We start from the raw sequence: 18,914 nt of genomic DNA on the forward strand, positions 1-18,914 counted from the left end.
CCTCGATTGCACTCTTAATCATTGTCTCCAAGATGTTCCCTTCCACTGAGGTCAGACTAAACTGGTCTGTAGTTCCGACTTCATTTTTAGAACTGCCTTTGTATTTGCAGTTCTAAGAGTGAAGAACTGCCAATACAAACAAACATTGGCATTTCTCCAATACAGAGGACTCTCTCCTAAGCCCAATGATGCCCTCATAATTAACTGCATTGATTCAGTATGCTCTCTGGCCACTTCTCTCAAAATTACTGGGTATATGCCATCAATTCTATGAGCCTTATTTGCCCTTAGGCTCAAAAGTTTTTCTGATAAACAGTCATCTGTAATTTCAAAATAACTAATTTCATATGTCTCACATATCTCGCATAGCTTCTCCTCAGTATGTAGGGTCTTTTATTAGCTGGATTATCTAAGACGTTCCTGCACCCAGTATAGTATGGTCCAATCTAATTTGTTTTCTTCTTCTTTAGTATTAGTAGTGGCAAATGATGCAAAAAGGCAAGCTAGAAAATCAGCCGAAATCAGCAAAAAAAAAAAAAAAAACTACCTGCCTTGCCTATTCCCTTCAAGAATTTGTCTATTTCTTCCTTGAGTTTATTCAAACTACTCACTTCTACAACAACAGATGAAAGTTTGTTACAACAGTCAACCAATAAAGTCAAACTTCTGCATTTTTATCCTGCAACCTTCCTTCCTCGAATTGAATTTATGTCACCTCATATGTCTAATCTCAGCAAGAAGAAGAATGTAATCAACACTGAACTTTTTCAATCCATTCAAGGCCTTAAACACTTGAATCAGATCTCCCCAGAGGTACCAGGTCTCCAGATGCTGCAATTTGCAGAACTTAAGCCTTTCTTGGTAAGAACACCCTTTTATTCCCTTCACCAATCTCATTGCCCTTTTCTGCACCCATTCCAGCAGACCTACATTCTTCCTAAAATGAGGCCTCCAGACCTGTACTCAAGGTGCAGCCTAACCATTGCCATGTATAAAGGAATAATCACCTCCTTATCCTTGACAGCAAAGTACCTGTATATCATTGGCAAAACCCCATGAGCTACCCTGGCAGCCTGTTTGCACTGCTCAGAGAACTTTCTATCTGACTGCACAGTTTTCCTAAGGTCTTCTTTTATTTTCTACTGTGCCGAATGTAGTACCACATAGTTGGTATGTTAATATGGATTTACTGCTCCCATATGCAGTACCTTGCATTTGTCAACGTTAAACTTGAGTTGCCATTTCTCGGCCCATCGGCCTAATTTTTCTAATCTTGTTGCAGTAGCTTTCCTTACTTATTGTCATCAATAACTCTGCCAATCTTTATATTATCTGCAAACTTAATGTCTAAATTTGCAGATGATATTAAGATTTTCATCAATATCATTAATAAATATTGAAAACAACAATGGCCCATCACTGAACCCTAGGGGCTCCACTAATAACATTAGTCCAAAAAGAGCAGTGCCCATTGATAACCACTCTGTCTTCTCCCACTCAACCATCCCTTTATCCATAGCAGTAACTTGCCCTTAATGCTACATTGCTCCAGTTTGTAAAGAAGTTTTATGTGCAGTAGTATATGCAACAGTATTTATATTCACATACTTGAAAAAAATCATTATCCCCATTCTTTGCTCTTAGCCAGTGCTTTCTAATACTGAGCCTTGTTTTACTCCTCACAGTCTACTAGTCTGTAGATTACCCACACTCTAACTCACCACACAGATTCTATACTGGCAGATCTAAATTCTGACAGCAAAAACTCTTTTTGTGTTGAGACTGCTTTTTATAAGAAGCATGACTTCTTATAAAAAGCAGTCAACCCCTTCTACTTTCCTATCTTTCTTAAATACATTATAATCATACCATAGTGAAACTTGTCATCCCCAATTTCTGGGTGGCATCATGTTTCTGTTAGTCCTATTATGTCAGCATTAGTTATCCTACCAGGAGTTTGAATTCACCCATTTTCTTGACAATACCCCTGACATTTCTGCAGACTCAGTTACATCTATGTATTCTTCTATAGTTTATTACCCTGATACACCCCTGAAGTTATTTAAGCATGTTTCTCTTACTTTATCTTTCCGCTCAATTCGAAACATTGCCACCATCAGAACGTCAACATTAGCTGTTGTGGCAACAAACAAGAATTGTTGAGATGACATTACTTTGACATTACTATCATCAGATAAACGTGTGTGTGTATATTATCCTTCTCCTCTCTTATTAGCAGTTTCCCTGAACCCTTATGGTAACCTTAGTGATACTGGAAAAGAACTTTTGCACTACCTTTGTTCAAATTAATACCATCTCGCTGACCGGGCTAGCTGAGGGTGGGGGGGTAAAAGTGCCTACCTGGCAACCCAAAGGTCGCGGGTTCGAATCCCGCCTTGGGCTTGGATCAGAGTAGAAAATACAAAAACTTTGGGAGGTGCATTATGGCCACAGAAGCTGATGCGTCAATAACTAACAAAAAAAGAAGAAAAAAAAACATCTCTATAATTCCCCTCTACCTACAATTGTGAGAAACACTGAAAATTTCCCTTCTAGAATCTTGCAGTGTCCCTCAAGTTAATCCACATTGCATTCAGAATATAATCCCTCCTGCTGTGTCTCGAGAACTACTTTGACTCCATTATGTACATATTTCCAATTCAGAAATAAACATTATAGTACCAACATAAGTTTTGAGTACTTTATTATCTTCAAACAGCACAGTTTACCTGCACATCATGTCATTCAAGGAATACCTTTCAGCATGGTTCTGTATTTATCCAACAAATCGTCAGGTTGTAATCATTTAATATACATGGGGTCCCCGGTATCCGAATTCCCACAGTTACGAGGTTGCAAATAATACATAAAAAAATACAAAAAGATAAAAAATATAATGGTATATACTGTAACATGGATGATGTTTGGAAAAGTTTTAATGTTCTGCACAGTATAAAAATGATTGGAGAAGCTTGGAAGGAAATTCCATGTAGATCAGTGAATAGCTCACGAAAAAAGTTATGCCCTGATGCTGTTCGTAAATATGAAGAATGCAGTGTGACCCGGTTACAAAATGAAATTATAAGTCTTGCAGAAAAAGCGGGATTCACGATGTTAATGATGGGGATATTACACAATTGCTTGAATCAAGTGCAAAGCCACTTACAAATTAGGAGCTAGCAGATTTAGACCAACTACCCACAAAATAAGAGGAAGCAGAAAATGATGACGTGATGGAATCACCAAAGGATAAAGATTTGAAAATTAAAGAATTAAAGGAGCTCTTGAGAAAATTGACTAAGCACTTGAATATTTTCGTGAGAACAACCCTCTTCATGATCGTGTAGCAAAAGTTAAGCATTACTAAATGTTATGACAATTTTATCTGAAAAAATGGGGGGGAAAAACAATTTTGGATTTATTCTTTATTTGTAAAACTGAAAAATGGTGTAACTTCAATAAACTTTACTTAACCTTACATTGTTCAACATATTATAATAAAAAATGTCTAATGAAATAATTCTTATTTTTCAGTCCTTCAATCCATTTATTACTACACATTGCGAAATTATGTACAAGTACATAATACACATTATAAAAATTTAGTCCACATTTTAAGTGGAATTTTCTGAACTAATTATCCTCTGATAATGACGACCCCCTGTAGTTCCTACATGAATACTAATGCTCTCTTCATCCCCCTTAAAATCTGATAATCTGTTTGAAACATCATCAATTGTAGCTCCTGGCAAACCCACCCTGGTTCTGGTCCACCTGTGTTTATTGTAAAAAAGGTTACCCATTTCCCTGACAATATTCTCCCAATAAAACTAAATCTTCAACCAGAGTAGTATGCACTTGATGTTTTGTTCTGGGACCTAGATCAGAGGTGCATCACTTGGCAGGTCATAAGATATATGAATCCCTGATGAGCTCCCAGTTACATTTGTCTCTAGGGCAAGTACCTGTTTCTTTAGCGACTCTAATGCTTTTAGTAATGCACCAAGTTTAATTTGAGATTGATACACTCCTTACATTGGATGCAAAGAAAAGAATTATCAGTTGAGCTTGCTTTGTCTACTAGACTTACCTTAGAATACTTGCCACAGATTAAAACAGTGATGAACCCATTGCTCACCCTGGAAATGCTTGCAGGTATTTTCATCTGAGTCATGATATTCTTACACAATGTATTGAAAGTGGATCTTGTAACAACCATTATTTAGGTAAAATTTGAACTTAAAAAGATTACAAAATTTATATTTACAATATATATATTAGAATTTAAATTAACAAAGTATTACAGAAATTTAACTGTTACCAAAACTATCCACTAGCAAAGTTAAAATTAAGCCACTGAAGTTACTGGAAAGGATTTAACTTAGCAGAAATACTTTAGCAAATTTAAGAATTAAATTTACAAAGTTTTGAAGAAATTAATTTCAAAATTACTGAAATAAGATTTAAAAATTACAGAAATTAGATTTAAACAAATTTTAAACAAAAATTTTCTGATATTAATCCTCTTCAGTTAAACTGCCAGAACCAACTTAAAACACATATGCTCTCTTCAACTACCTACAGAAGAACCAATCTGTAGGCTAACTTTGTTGTGGAAGTGGTTAATTTGAATAAATGAGGAAATATTGTACAAAACAAATTATTAAAGGAGATATACAAATGAGGTGTGTAGTATTTTTTTTTTTTTTTTTTTTTTTTTTTTTCTTGCTAAAGCTGTATAAATTTGCTTTCTTACATCATTTGCCAATACTAATACCAATTTCGAGATTGTAATGCAGCTAATGGCCTGAGAGAAATTATAAAAAGTTTGGAGGACTATCTTAATGCCCAAAGCAGAAAAAACTTGAGTTATCCTAATATTGCACTATTTCAAAACAAATGGCCATGCCAGAGGGCTAATTAGCTATTTGTTTTGTTTAAAAGATGAGCTACTGTTATGATCGCGTGTTTCAGGGTTTATTGGTTCTCTCATCGGATAGATAGGTGGTCTCTTTTGACAGTACTTAGAGAGAACAGTTGTAAAGAAGTTGTTTGACATGTGCTGCCATATGGTCGAAACTTTTGTATTAATCATGCTGGCTTCAAAAACATATGAATGAACAGGATAGCTCCACACTTCTTATAATTAGAATAAAAATTGATATTACAAACATTCGTTTCAAGCACCAGGCAGTTTATTACTTTGTAAATTTAGTTGCTTAAGTGAACCTTACATTATCATAATGTAAAGGCTTGAATCCAACTAACTAAACAACAGATTATTATTATTTTTCAAAGCTAATTACAGTCAGTCCTTGTATAACACGTGTTTACATTACACAAATTCGATCATACACGATTACTTATCTTACACAACGATATCTTACATAACACGAACCGAATTCGCTTATGCACGATTCGCCTTTGTGTTTACAAGAAATGGCAGTCGAACGCGGAATCACCCCCAAATGAATACAGCACGATGGGAATGAAGAGAAGATTCTGAAAATGTATTTGTGTTTTATATCAGTGAAGGGGAAACACATTTCACCATAATAACGTAAAAACCAACACAATTCCAGCTATCGGTATAATCGCAAATGCAATTAGATCGAGTTTACTACCAGTTTATAACAGATTCCACTAGCAGAAACACAACTGGAAATTGTTTTTATTGTTTTATGGTAGTAACCCCTAGAAATGTGCTTTAGTAAAATGTGAGGTGTTAATAGTGTATCTCTGCCTTTAGGGTGTTGTTTATTCAGTTGTTACACGGGCGCAGCTTTGTTTATGTGTATCAAGCGTGCCTCCTCGTTTTGTAATTGTGCTTTATTCCCTAAAAATGAGTAAAATACTTAAAAGGTGTGAAAAGGAAGCGTCCTGGTGAAGACACTGCAGATTCAGAGAGAAAAAGAAAAGCAATATCGATAAACAGAGGCAGACTGGGTCAAAAATTCTTACCCGGGAAAATTTGTAGTGGCCTCATAGTAGCGTTTATAGCCAAAATCACACCGGCCTCCAGCCCACCAGGGTTTCCCCGGTAAAGCTTATGGCCAGTCCGCCACTGTCGATAGCGAAAAAATATGAAACTGTGAAACGCTTTGAGCGAAATGAAAGACCATGTGATATTGCACGTGCTACAGACCTAAATGAGGCAACACCAAGAATTACAAAGAATGCAGAGAAAATAAACACAACTTTCATAGCAGGAACAACTCAAAGTGAACAAATCCATTAGATTAAGACACAAAGAATTGGAAGAGATGAAACAGCTGTCAACTGTTTGGATAGAAAATCAAACAAAAAACAAGTTTGCTTACGATAGAAGCAAAAGCATTAACAATATTTTTATTACGTAATAGTCGTAATAAAATACGTATTTTATTACGATTATTTTTTGTGTTTGGTAATGTTTTGGTTACAAATGTGTGTTCAATCTTGGGTGGTCGGCACCTAACCCTATTTTTCCCATAGGGCTGTTGTTTATATTGCACGATTTTGCATTGCACGAGGGTTTCTAGGAACACAACTATCATGCTATACGAGGACTGACTGTATGCCTATTCTTTCTAAATCAAGAAAACAATAATTTGAAATTTTTGTAATATAAATACTACTGACATTGCTCTTAATTAAAAAAGATAATAAAAAATCAATTTCTGGCTGATACTGATAATGTGAATTTACAGTATATTTATTTTAGTGCATCTTATTGTTTCAAGCATTTATTAATGCTTCTACCAAAAGTTAAATTTGTGTTCCTCCTCTGACCCAAACTAATTTGTATATTTCGGGAACCTATTATCATGTATAAGTGTCAACTGTTTGCAATGGATTTAATTGGTGAAGTAAGGTAAGGTGCAGTCACTACTATCTGTATGAAAAAAATCATTCACTTTTACAAGAGACAACTACAAATTCTCTACCCTCTGCAAGATTTTCAACAAACTTGCTCTTTAACAAGCATATATGCCCTGCTGTGTTAGTAGGGTATAGTATGATTATAATCAGTAACTTACTTCCTTGAGCAAGTTACTGGTTATAAGTTAGTGATTATTTAGAAGGGAAAAAAAAGTGCTAACTTTCTTGAATACTAAGCAAGTTACAGTTGTGAACTTGTGGAGAAAGGGGTCAGTAAGGTAGGGCAGATGACTTATAATAAATTTATTTTCAATGGTGAATTCACTATTTTATGCTAATGCTTCAGAAATTCTGTTATGTACTAAATAATATTTATTTAATTAAAAAAAAAAATGAAAGCAAGTTACACAACAATAAGAATATTTATTAAGAATTTGTCATTTGTGTGATATAAAACTCATATATCATATTATGTGATATGAAGGCTAACGGTCATGTGGTGTAATCTGGTGGACTTTGAAAGGAAATGAGTTTGAGCAGTACTCCACAGCAATTGCAGACATCTACAAGGACTGGCACTGATAGTGAAACATGTTGAGTTTAACTATTTATAATTACCTCTAGTATATTCAAGCAAAGTCTGCCTCCATAGACTTTTCTCTTCCTTTTATCCATTGCATGCTTTAACGGTGTGCATATTGGTTTAAATTAAAATGGTTTAAACAATATATATGATTAAAATGGTTTAAACAATATATGTAGCTGTCCAAAGAGATTTATTCTAAAGAGGTATTTCTTTTATTAAAGGAAATTCATGAATCTGTAGTAAGGATTGCATTGCAAATCCAACAGTTCCCCCGTGATCCTCCCATTCCATATGCCAGTGCTCCCTGTAGGCAGGAGATATATTCTGTGCTGTTAGCAACTCTTCTGAATCCTCACCGAAATCATCCCCCACCAGTTCAAGTTTCCATGTTTATCTTTAGTACTGGGCAAAGAGACCAAAATATAGCAGTAAGTTCCGAAATGTTCAGAACTTTGCTTTAATTTATTTTGATCATAGTTTTATTGTAGTCATATATCGAAACAAGCTTTGTAACTTGTATTCCTTTTGGATCTTTTTTTTTTTTAATTGAATGTATGAATACTTTAAATTAGTACTTCATTTATTTTTATAATGTACCTGCTGATGAAAGCATTGACTTTATACAGAAACACCTAAATTTTACTTGTGATGTCGAAGAAATTCTACCTTATCTTGCGTACAGTGAACTCCCAATTTACAAACATCCAATTTGTGAACTTTTGGTCTTATGAACAAAAGTTTTTAATGCTGATCATTCAATTTACAAACTTGTATCTGTCTCAATGAACTTTTCCCAAAAACTTCATAAAGAATCACCATTTTGAGAGTAAAATGGGTAAGAATGAAATATTTTCAATTTTATGTAATGTATTAACATATTCACTTCTTTCAAGCACAAGTGATGAAAATTTAAATTACCAACAGTATTTCCTTTTAGATAAAAATGATTTCTGTTTAGAAAAGTTTAATTTTCATTCATCCATTAATAAATAAGCAACCTTTTAATAATTTTATTGCAACTCTACTTAAAGAGGTTCCACTAGGTTAGTTACTGCAATGTGACTTGTAGAAGGACAGCTGGGGGTTAATAATTGTAAGCATGACCTAGAAAAATGTGATTGTTTATTTCAATTCAATTTGTACAGTAATGCCCATTCTCTGTCCATTTCCAAAGTTGTTTTCTAAGCTGCAGTGCTATGATGGTCTTTTCTAAGCAGAAACATTCTTGTGTACTTGTATACCCCATTAACTCATTATAAGTATGGCTGATGAAATGTGATACCTCTACTGTATCTTGCAATAATGGTGGTATTATTTTAAGTTCTTATTGTTAAAAAAAAAATTATTAAATTTTGTTGTTAGAACATATATCATAGATAAATATTATGGATAACCTAGGTTATCCCAGTGTTCTAAAAAATAAACATTTTATTTTTTAGAACATAGTCTCTCATTGTACCATTATATTGGAAAATTGCTTCCAGTTTGTTAACTTTCATTTTACGAACTGCTTTTCAGGAACTCACAGTGTTCGTAAATTGGGAGATTACTATTTTCATTTATAATTCACTCCTGCCAACTTTTGTGGTATCTCTAATAATATTTATAGAAAAAAAAAAAAAACTTACATTTTATAGTTTTGCGGAATGCATTTTTTTTTTTAATCTTTTGGTTTTTAAGTAGATTTTAGTCATCTTTGTGTTATGTTTTTGAAATACCAACCTACCAAGCGTGTCTACTACAGTGTTTCTCAACCTGTGCGCTACAGAAAATGCAAATAAAAAAAATTAATAAATCCAAGTTTTATAATAAAAATTAATTCAAGTAAAAAAAAAAAAAAAAAATCGTTTATTTACGCTGCACCGATCCCAGCCTCTTCCAGCAGTCAGTGTGATGTCACATTTTGATTCCTAGTACTAGATCTACCTACCTTTAATCCTTTATTCATCTTTTGATTCCTAGTAGTAGATCTGTTCACCTTTATTTGGCCATTCTTATCATTTCAGAGACTTTCCCAGACATCCTACAGTTGTATAAGTGCAACTTGTAAACAGCATAGTAAGAAATTTCCTTTGTGTTTTTATATCTCTAAAACGTCATATTCACTTAATTCATATAGAACAGGTATTTTCAATTAGCATTAGCATTAGTAGAGGCATACGATGCAAGAAAGCAAGCTTATGCAGCATTAGCCAAAAAAACCCCTCCCATTTTACCCCTCCATTCATTCCAAATGAATGTCAAGCTCAGACTTAAATTTATTTAGACTATTAGCTTCTACAACAAAAGATGGAAGCCTGTTCCACTAATCAACTACCCACTGGCTAAAGGCAAATTTCTGCACCTCTATTCTACAACTATCTTTCCTCAATTTGAAACTGTACCCCCTCAGGTTCTTAGTCTGAACAAGAAGAAGAAGAATCCCATCAGCATTCAGCTTGCTCAACCCATTCAAGGCCTTATACACCTCAATCAGATCACCTCGCAGGTGCCTACTCTCCAGACGCTGCAATTTGCAGAACTTAAGCCTTTCTTGGTAAGAGCACCCCTTTGTTCCCCCTCACCAATCTTGTTGCCCTTCTTTGTACTCATTCTAGCAACTCTATATCCTTCCTAAAATGAGGCCTCCAGACCTGTACACAGTACTCTAGGTGTGGCCTGACCATTGCCTTGTATAACGGGATAATCACCTCCCTGTCTCTGCTAGCAAAATTCTTATATATCATTGACAAGCCTCCATGATCTGCCCTGGCAGGACGTTTGCAATGTCCAGTGAACTTCATATTTGACTGCACAATTACCCCCAGATCTTTTTTACTCTACACTTCTCTGAGTGTAGTACCACACAGTTGATACGCTTCTCTTCGATTATTGCTACCCATATGCAGTTCTTTGCATTTGTCAATTTTAAACTTCAGTTGCCACTTCTCAGCCCATTTTCCCAACTTGTCTAGATCCAGTTGGAGCATACTGTCTTTATTGTCGTTAAAAACCATGCAACCTTTATATCATCTGCAAACTTGGACATTAAACCTGATATTCCTTCATCAATATCATTGATAAATTACAAAACAACAATGGGCCCAACACTGAACCCTGGGGAACTCCACTAATAACATTTGTCCACGAAGAGCAGTGTCCATTGATTACCACTCTCTATCGTCTCCCACTCAACCATCTCTTTATCCATTGTAACAACTTATGCTTAATGCCATACCTCTCCAATTTATACAGCAGTCTTCCATGTGCAAGTGTATCAAAAGTTTCCTGAAATCCAAGTATATGATATCAAAATTATTTTTGGCATTCAGTTCCTTTGTGACCACATCATACTATCCAATCAAATTGGTCGGACACGACCTCCCTTTAACAAACCCATGCTGCGTCTTAACTATTACTGCAGTCTTGCCTAGATGATCCTGCAATGCTTCTTTAACCAGTGATTCCATTATTTTCCCCGGAACACAAGTTAAACTAACAGGTCTGTAATTACTTGTCACCTTTTGAACTCTTTGTGAATTGGTGATACATTTGCACATCTCCAGTCCACAAAGGGGGGGGGGTTCAAAAGATGACACAAGTAACTACAGACCTTTTATTTTAACTTGTGTTCCGGGGAAAATAATGGAATCACTGGTTAAAGAAGCATTGCAGGATCATCTAGGCAAGACTGCAGTAATAGTTAAGACGCAGCATGGGTTTGTTAAAGGGAGGTCTTGTCCGACCAATTTGATTGGATACTATGATGTGTGACAAAGGAACTGAATGCCAAAAATAATTTTGATATCATATACTGTATTAATTATACATATACAATTAACTGTATTAGTTAATTGTAAACTGAACTGAATTGGAACTGTAAACATTCTAGAAGTAACTTTAATTTTTTTAGAAATTATTAGCGATGGATAAATTTTTAGTGGAAGGAAATCAGAAGAGGCAAATTGATAACAATGAGCTTGGATCAAATGACAAACAAAAATGAGCAACCATCAACATCAAAAAAAAAGAAGAAAACATGTAAATATGATGATTATTTGGCGATGGGATTTTTGTATACTGGTACCCAAGATTGTCCTGTACGTTTATGTGTGGTATGTGGTTTAAAATTGTTGAATGACTCAATGTGTTGCTGAGTAAATTGCAACTTCATTTTTCTACATAACACAAGAATTTGTCATCCAAAACTGTGGAGTATTTTAAAAGACTGCTGGCCTCTACTAGAAAACAAGGTACAGAATTTTATAATATGGCTAAAACATATGTTAAAGCGCAAGAAGCCAGCTATTTAGTAGCCGAACAGGTGGCAAAAAAAAAAAAAAAGAAAGAAATCTCATCTGATTGCAGAAAGTCTGATTTTACCAGCATGTCGGGTAATTGTGAAAAGTATTTTGGGAGAGGAAGCTGGAAAAAAAATGACTGTACCACTCTTGAACAGCACAATTAGCAGGCGTATAAAAGAATTGTCTGATGATATTGAAAAATAAGTTATTCGAAATATTAATAATTTTGGGCGACTGTGTGCATTGCAAGTAGATAATTCTACAGATATTAGCGGGAAAACCCAATTAATAGCATTTGTCAGATTTATCGAAAATGACACAATTATTCTTTTTTTTTTTTTTTTTTGTTGTTGTTGCAAAGAACTCGCTGAAAGAACAACCAGCCAAGATATTTTCAAAGTAATGAATAATTATTTAACAAAATGTGGTATATTATGGAAGATGTGTGTCGGCATTTGTACCAACGGTGCTCCTGTGATGACAGTAGCACTAAAAAATTTCTAAGCTTAGTAAAATGACACAATTCAAATATTATTACAACACACTGTTTTTACCAGCAATTCTAGCAGTTCTAGTGGTGAAGACAGTCGTACCCGATTTAAAACTTGTACTTGATGAAGCAGTTAAAATGGTCAATTATATCAAAACTAGACCACAAAAAATACATATTTTTGGAAAATTATGCAAGGAACTGTAATCTGATCATTTCTCTCTAATAATGCAATCAGGTTCGGTGGCTATCAAAAGGAAATGTACTCGTGCGTATGTACGAATTGCTTGGAGAAATGCTCATTTTTTCACTTGAGCAGTCAGAATTTTGTGATTATTTAAGTGATGAAATTTGATGCTGTATATTAGCTTTTCTAGCAGATTTATTAGTGCAGCTTAATAAATTAAATATCAGTATGCAAGGCTCATAGGAAAATTTACTCACTTCTACTGACAAGTTGTTCGGCTTTAAAGAAAAGTTGAGTACTGTTATGCCCCCGTATCAGCTGATTCAGTTACCTGCGGTTAACCATGGAAAAAAAATGAAAAAACTTAACATGCACTACTCGTGTTCAATACGATGCTTCCCTTTATTTTTTACGGTGTTGATTTTAAATCGAATAGCTTCCTTTTATTTTTTACAGTGTCACATTTGGTTTGGTCACCAACATTATAATGGTTCTTTAGAGATTTAACAGATGCACCGTTTTCAAACTTTTGAATAATTTTTAATGAATTTTGAATTTCGCGATTTCTAAACAAACAAACAAAAAAAAAAAAAATTCCGACATCCCTGACAAAATTTGTCCTTTTGTGGTGCAACGGAACACAACTGTTGACGCGACACACTAAATCAAACTAAACATTTGGTCTTTTTTTTTTTTTTTTTTTTTTTTTTTTGAGCTGTAGAAGTGAAGACAGCGGGGGTTGCAAGTTAATAGATACATTAATCTCCCAATGAAGACTTACAGCACTGGTTCTTGTCACTTATTTACGACTTGCAAAATATCTGTTTCTACCTATAGTTATTACTTGAATTTTATGATTTCTGGTTTATTTATTATTATTTTTTTAATTTGTAGTCTTGAAGTGTCCCGGTTAATCCAATTCCGGTAACTCGAGAGTCTGCTGCACTTTATTATTACCGTATTTAATATTGGTAATCTCTTACTGTGTGTTTAATTTATCAATTAAACTTTATTATATGTATGTAAAAAAAAAAAGTAAAGTGCAGCCATTATCAACCCACTGCAGGATGGAAGCCTCCTCAACAATTCATGCTGAGGGAAATGGACCATAATCTGCCACGCTGATCCAGTGCGAGTTGGCAGATCGACCGTATTCAGCAGTCAGGGGCTTGAACCCCGGTCTACTCAAAGAGCATGTGCTACTGCACTCGCGCTCCTGCCCACTCGGCTACGGAGGCCGTCTATATGTATGTATGTATGTACAAGAAAATCACGTTATATATGGGGCGTGCAGTTCACTTATATCTGCGGTTTCAGCCATACGTGGTAGGTCTTGGAACATATAAAATAAATTTTCTGTTTATACTCCGGGTCGACCAAACGGTCAGAGGAGTTCACAAGATAGACAGATTACAAGAAACAGCACCATATTCAGTAGTCACGGGCTTGAACCACAGCCACTCAAGGCACGTGTACTTATGCACCCGCGTGCCTGACCACTAGGCTACGGCGGCCTGTATCCCCCGTGGATACAGGGGTCTTACTGTATATGGAAAAAAATATAGAAATGTTTTCCTTGACTGCCAAAACGAATTTTGCTAAAATAATTAATTTGATAGTATGAACCAGAGCTATAATACTCAATACATTCCACATTGATATCAATATTTGTAAAATAAGAGAAGTTTACCTCAATATGATACGCAGAATGATACTCAATATGATACATACGTTGTTTTTAATTAAAAAAAAAAAAACAATTAAAAAATCCGAAAATCTTACATTACCATAAGAAATAATTAATAATAATTAAATATCAATGAACACAAAAATCAATTTAATGCAATTAAAAATTAAGTAAAAAATTAATTTAACAAAAAAATTTTTTTTGTTAAATTAATTTTTAATTGCATTAAATTGATTTTTGTGTTCATTTCATTTTTAATTATTGTTAATTATTTATTCCGGTAATGTAAGATTTTCGGATTTTTTAAGTTGTTTTAATTTTAATTTCTGGAGAGTATCATACAGAAGTGTTCTACATATCATATTGAGGTAAACTTCTCTTATTCTTTTACAAATAAAATAATTAATGTAATAAGCAAAACATTGGAGCTGTTAAAGACAAAAATTGAGCATTACTTTCCATCCCTTGATACCAAAAAATATTTGTGGATAGAGAACTATGTGCAACAAGAAACCTTTCGACATTAGAACTTAATCTGCAAGAGGAAGAAGAATTGGCTGAGATCCGTAGTGACCAATCGCTGGAAATTCATTGTAATAACACTAATATTAGCAAATTTAGAATCAAAATGAATATCCATGAATTTCCAAAAAGGCAATTAGAATTTTATTGCCATTTCCCACTTCCTACATGTGCGAAACAGGGTTTTCCGCTTTAAACGAGATTAAACAAAAAAAGAGGGAGACTAAAGTCGGTAGCAGAGGAGCTGAGAGTAAGCCTATGCACAATAAATCCTCGTATTAAAACACTGTGCCTCCTATCAAACCCAACCGTCTCACCGATTAAAATGTTAAATTGTATATATATATTTTATATTTATATAATTATATTAATTTTTTACATATTTTCTTTAAAATTTCATGCAATTCATGTATGTTCAAAAAAGAACATTAAAGCATTTAAAACAAATAATAAATGTATTATTAAATAAATCCAACAGAAATAACTTCCAGTTCGTGAATATATATATATAATTTTTATTTATAGATATTTATAATATATATTTCAAATATATATTATATATATGTATAATATATATAATATATATTACAAATATATATTATATATATGTATAATATATATGAGTATAATAGTGATTGTAGTATGCCACAAAATTTTAGCATCTTTCAAAGTGCTCCAAAATTGTAGCGTCTTTTAAAAGTGTGCCACAACAACGAAAATGTTGAGAAACACTGGTCTACTAGGTCAATACAGGCTTCAAAAGATGCCTTTTGGTGGCTATAACTCCTCATTTTTTGTGCAAAGAATATACTGTATTATGTGTTAGTTTCTTTTTGTACTATGTGTGTTTATGATTGCTGTTGCATTTTACTTATTTCAATTACAAAACACTATTGAGAGATTCAGATAACATTATGTTGCTCTGTATTTTAAAGTGCCAGAAAAAGGAATTAAGTTTCACTTTGTAGTTTATTCTGATGTCATATTAGCATTGCATACGGAAAAGGAAAATTATATTACTAATCATATGAAGTATGCAAAATATGTTTACAATGTAAAGTGGCAAAAAGAATCAGAAATATGTTTTAAATCTAAAGTAATATGGCATGGAAAAATATTTATTTGTATGCAATGCAAGTAGAATGTCTTTTTACTTCATTTTGGATAGAATGCTATATATATTGTTTGATTTCTGGTTACCATTAATATCAGTGTTTGTTTTTGTTGCAAACAAAAACAAACACTTATGTTAATGCTATTCATTTTCACATTTGTTATTTGTTGACATTTGACTTGAACTTCTGTAGACTCATTTTCAGGAAATATGTATGAAAAAAGGTTGTTCAGAAAACGGCAGATGAATAAATAAACAAAGAAGATGAAAAGCTGGTTCTGTGAGTTTGAAGTGGGACAGTAAATAGATGTTGGCTGGTGGTGGCATGTGTTCGGACTGTTTTGAAAGACAGAGAGAGAGAGAGAGAGAGAGAAAGAGAGAGTGGGACTTATAGAAGCCAATTTAGAAGAACAGTGCCCTTGGAAGTATCTGTAGAAAAGGCATGCAGCAGAAACAGTACGTCTATAAGACAGAAGGGAGACACTCTGTTAGAGATGAGTCATTAATTAACCTAACTGCCCTCTTCTGAATGGAATCTAGAAACCTGAGAAAGGTTTTGGGGGGGGGGGGGCACCGTCCCAGATGTGGGAACAATATTCCATGATAGGGCAGATTTGCGATTTGTACAGAGTGAACACGTTTGGAAGAAAGTTTTTTTCTATGCAGAGGAAGCAATATTTGTGATGTGCTTGTGTCAATGGAAATTAGAAGTCAGAGTAATACCCAAAAGAGATATATAATTTTGCCTAGAAATCGGAGTGTCACAAAAGATAAACATAGGAGCAGAAGAATCCTTTTTGCGAGATATAAGACAAGACTGAGTTCTAGAAGGATTGAAATCAACTAAGTTGCCTTTGCCCCACTGGAGAATTACCTGGAGATCGGCATTTAAGGAATTGGTAGTGGATATTCGAGAAGTTGAAGCTGATTGAGCAGACAAGCTTTCTCAAAATGGAAAGTGGAATGCAATGTGCTATCATCGGCAAAACTATGGATAGGATTTCCAGTCAATGGAAGAAGGTCATTAATATACAAGAGGAAAAGAGTGCGGGAAAGAACTGAACCTTGGGGGGACAACAGCATTAGTGGAGAAGTTAGAAGACAGAGAGCCAGCTACCATCACCCTTAGGGGGCAATCAGATAGAAAGCTGGATAACTAATTACAAAAAACAGTTGGCAAACCATAAGATGGAAGCTTGTTTAGAAGACCTTTATACCAAACACAATTGAAAGCCTTTGAGATGTCAAGAGCAACTGCTTGTGTTTCACCAAACTTTTCCATTGAATTTGTCCATAAATGGGTAACATAAGCCAGAATATCCCCAGCGGATCGACACTGACGGAATCTGTAATGCCGATAGTTGATCAGACGGAACATTTCTTGGTAGTTTTAAGAGTTGGCGGTTAATTGATTTCTCCATTACTTTAGAAAGAGTATAAGTAATTGCATGGGAGGGATTTGTCACCCTTTTTAGGAACTGGCTGGATATGAGCAAATTTCCAAGCAGAAGAAAAACACCTTTGGAATACAAAATTCAAAAAAGGAGGCAAAGAACAGGAGTAAGTTCAGGTGCACAGGTTTTGAGAACAAGGGGAGAAATATCATCAGGACCTGGAGCTTTCTTAGCATCAAGATTCGTCAAAATCCTTCTGATATCCTTTTGACGGAAGACCACAGGAGGCATTGAATGGAGCGTGTTGGGAATGGTGGGAGGTGTTTTACCAAGATCATTAATACACGAGTTGGAAGAAAAATGGGATGCTAGCGGGTCAGCTTTATCCTTGGCTGAAGTGACAACAGAACCATCTGGTTCTGTTGTCACTGAACCTTGGGGGACACCAGCATTAGTGGAGAAGTTAAAAGACAGAGAGCCATCTACCATCACCCTCAGTGAGCGATCAGAAAGAAAACTGGATAACCAATTACAAAAAACAGTTGACAAACCATAAGATGGAAGCTTATTTAGAAGATCTTTATGCCAAACACGATCGAAAGCCTTTGAGATGTCAAGAGCAACTACTTGAGTTTCACCAAACCTTTCCATTGAATTAGTCCATAAATGGGTAACATAAGCCAGATTATCACCAGTGGATCGATACTGATGGAATCCATACTGGCGATCGTTGATTAGATGGAAGGTTTCTAGGTAGTTTAAGAGTTGGCGGTTAATTGATTTCTCCATTACTTTAGAAAGAGTAGAAGTAATTGCAATGGGACGATAATTGGATGGGAGGGATTCGTCACCTTTTTTGGGAACTGGCTGGATATGAGCAAATTTCCAAGCAGAAGGAAAAACACCTTTGGAATAAGAAAATGAAAAAAGGCGACATAGAACAGGAGTAAGTTCAGCAGCACAGGTTTTTGAGAACAAGTGGAGAAATACCATCAGGACCTGGAGCTTTCTTAGCATCAAGATTCGTCAAAATCCTTCTGACATTCTTTTGACGGAAGACCACAGGAGGCATTGAATGGAGCGTGTTGGGAATGGTGGGAGGGGTTTTACCAAGATCATTAATACATGAGTTGGAAGAAAAATGGGATGTATCAGGTCAACTTTATCCTTGGCTGAAGTGACAACAGAACCATCTGGTTTGGACAGAGTTGGGAGCAGAGATGGGCAAAAGTTGCAGCCAATAGCTTTGGCAAGAGACCAGAGTGCTCGGCTACCATTATGGAAAGAAGCAAATTTTCTACTCTTAGCCTGTTCAAACTCTAGTTTGGACTGATTAATAACTGCTTTACAATTGTTGCGAGCTTTGGTGTAGGCAGAAAATGAAACTGAAGAATTAGAAACAAGCCAATTACGATATGCAATGTTCTTCTCTTGAACAGCCTTAGCACATTTATTGGAAAACCAAGATTTAGATAAAGGACGAGATTTTAAAATGGAGTGTGGGATAAAGGATTGCATTCCTACAAGAATAATTTCACTGACACGATCTGAGCAAACGTTGACATCAGAAGTTTTGAAACAGTAGCCCTATCAAGGAAAAGAAGAAAAGAAATCTCGCAGGTCATCCCATTTTGCATTCTTGTAATCCAAAAAAAAAAAAAAAAAAAAGGGTTCGAAATGGCCATGAGATAAAGGCTCCGTTGGAGGAGAGACAATCACCGAATTGTGATCTGAAGTGCCTAAAGGACCACTCACTTCGACGTTGTTTGTGAGAAAAATATCAAGTGTGT

The 18,914-nt window shown here is 34.8% G+C and overlaps 1 protein-coding gene across 1 annotated transcript in view; it reads left to right on the forward strand.

Moving 5' to 3' along the window:
* The window catches only part of LOC150091873 (proline-, glutamic acid- and leucine-rich protein 1-like), a 181,238-nt gene that overhangs the window by 126,950 nt on the left and 35,374 nt on the right, over positions 1–18,914 (forward strand). Inside the window, exon 15 of the mRNA XM_090377263.1 lies at positions 7,669–7,875. Within this exon, the coding sequence (XP_090233389.1) occupies positions 7,669–7,875 (207 nt within the window). The remainder of the gene's footprint in view (positions 1–7,668; positions 7,876–18,914) is intronic.

The sequence above is a fragment of the Mastigoproctus giganteus genome, chromosome 1 (assembly GCF_048544385.1).
Source record: "Mastigoproctus giganteus isolate SK-2022 chromosome 1, ASM4854438v1, whole genome shotgun sequence".
Classification (NCBI taxonomy): Eukaryota; Metazoa; Arthropoda; class Arachnida; order Uropygi; family Thelyphonidae; genus Mastigoproctus; species Mastigoproctus giganteus.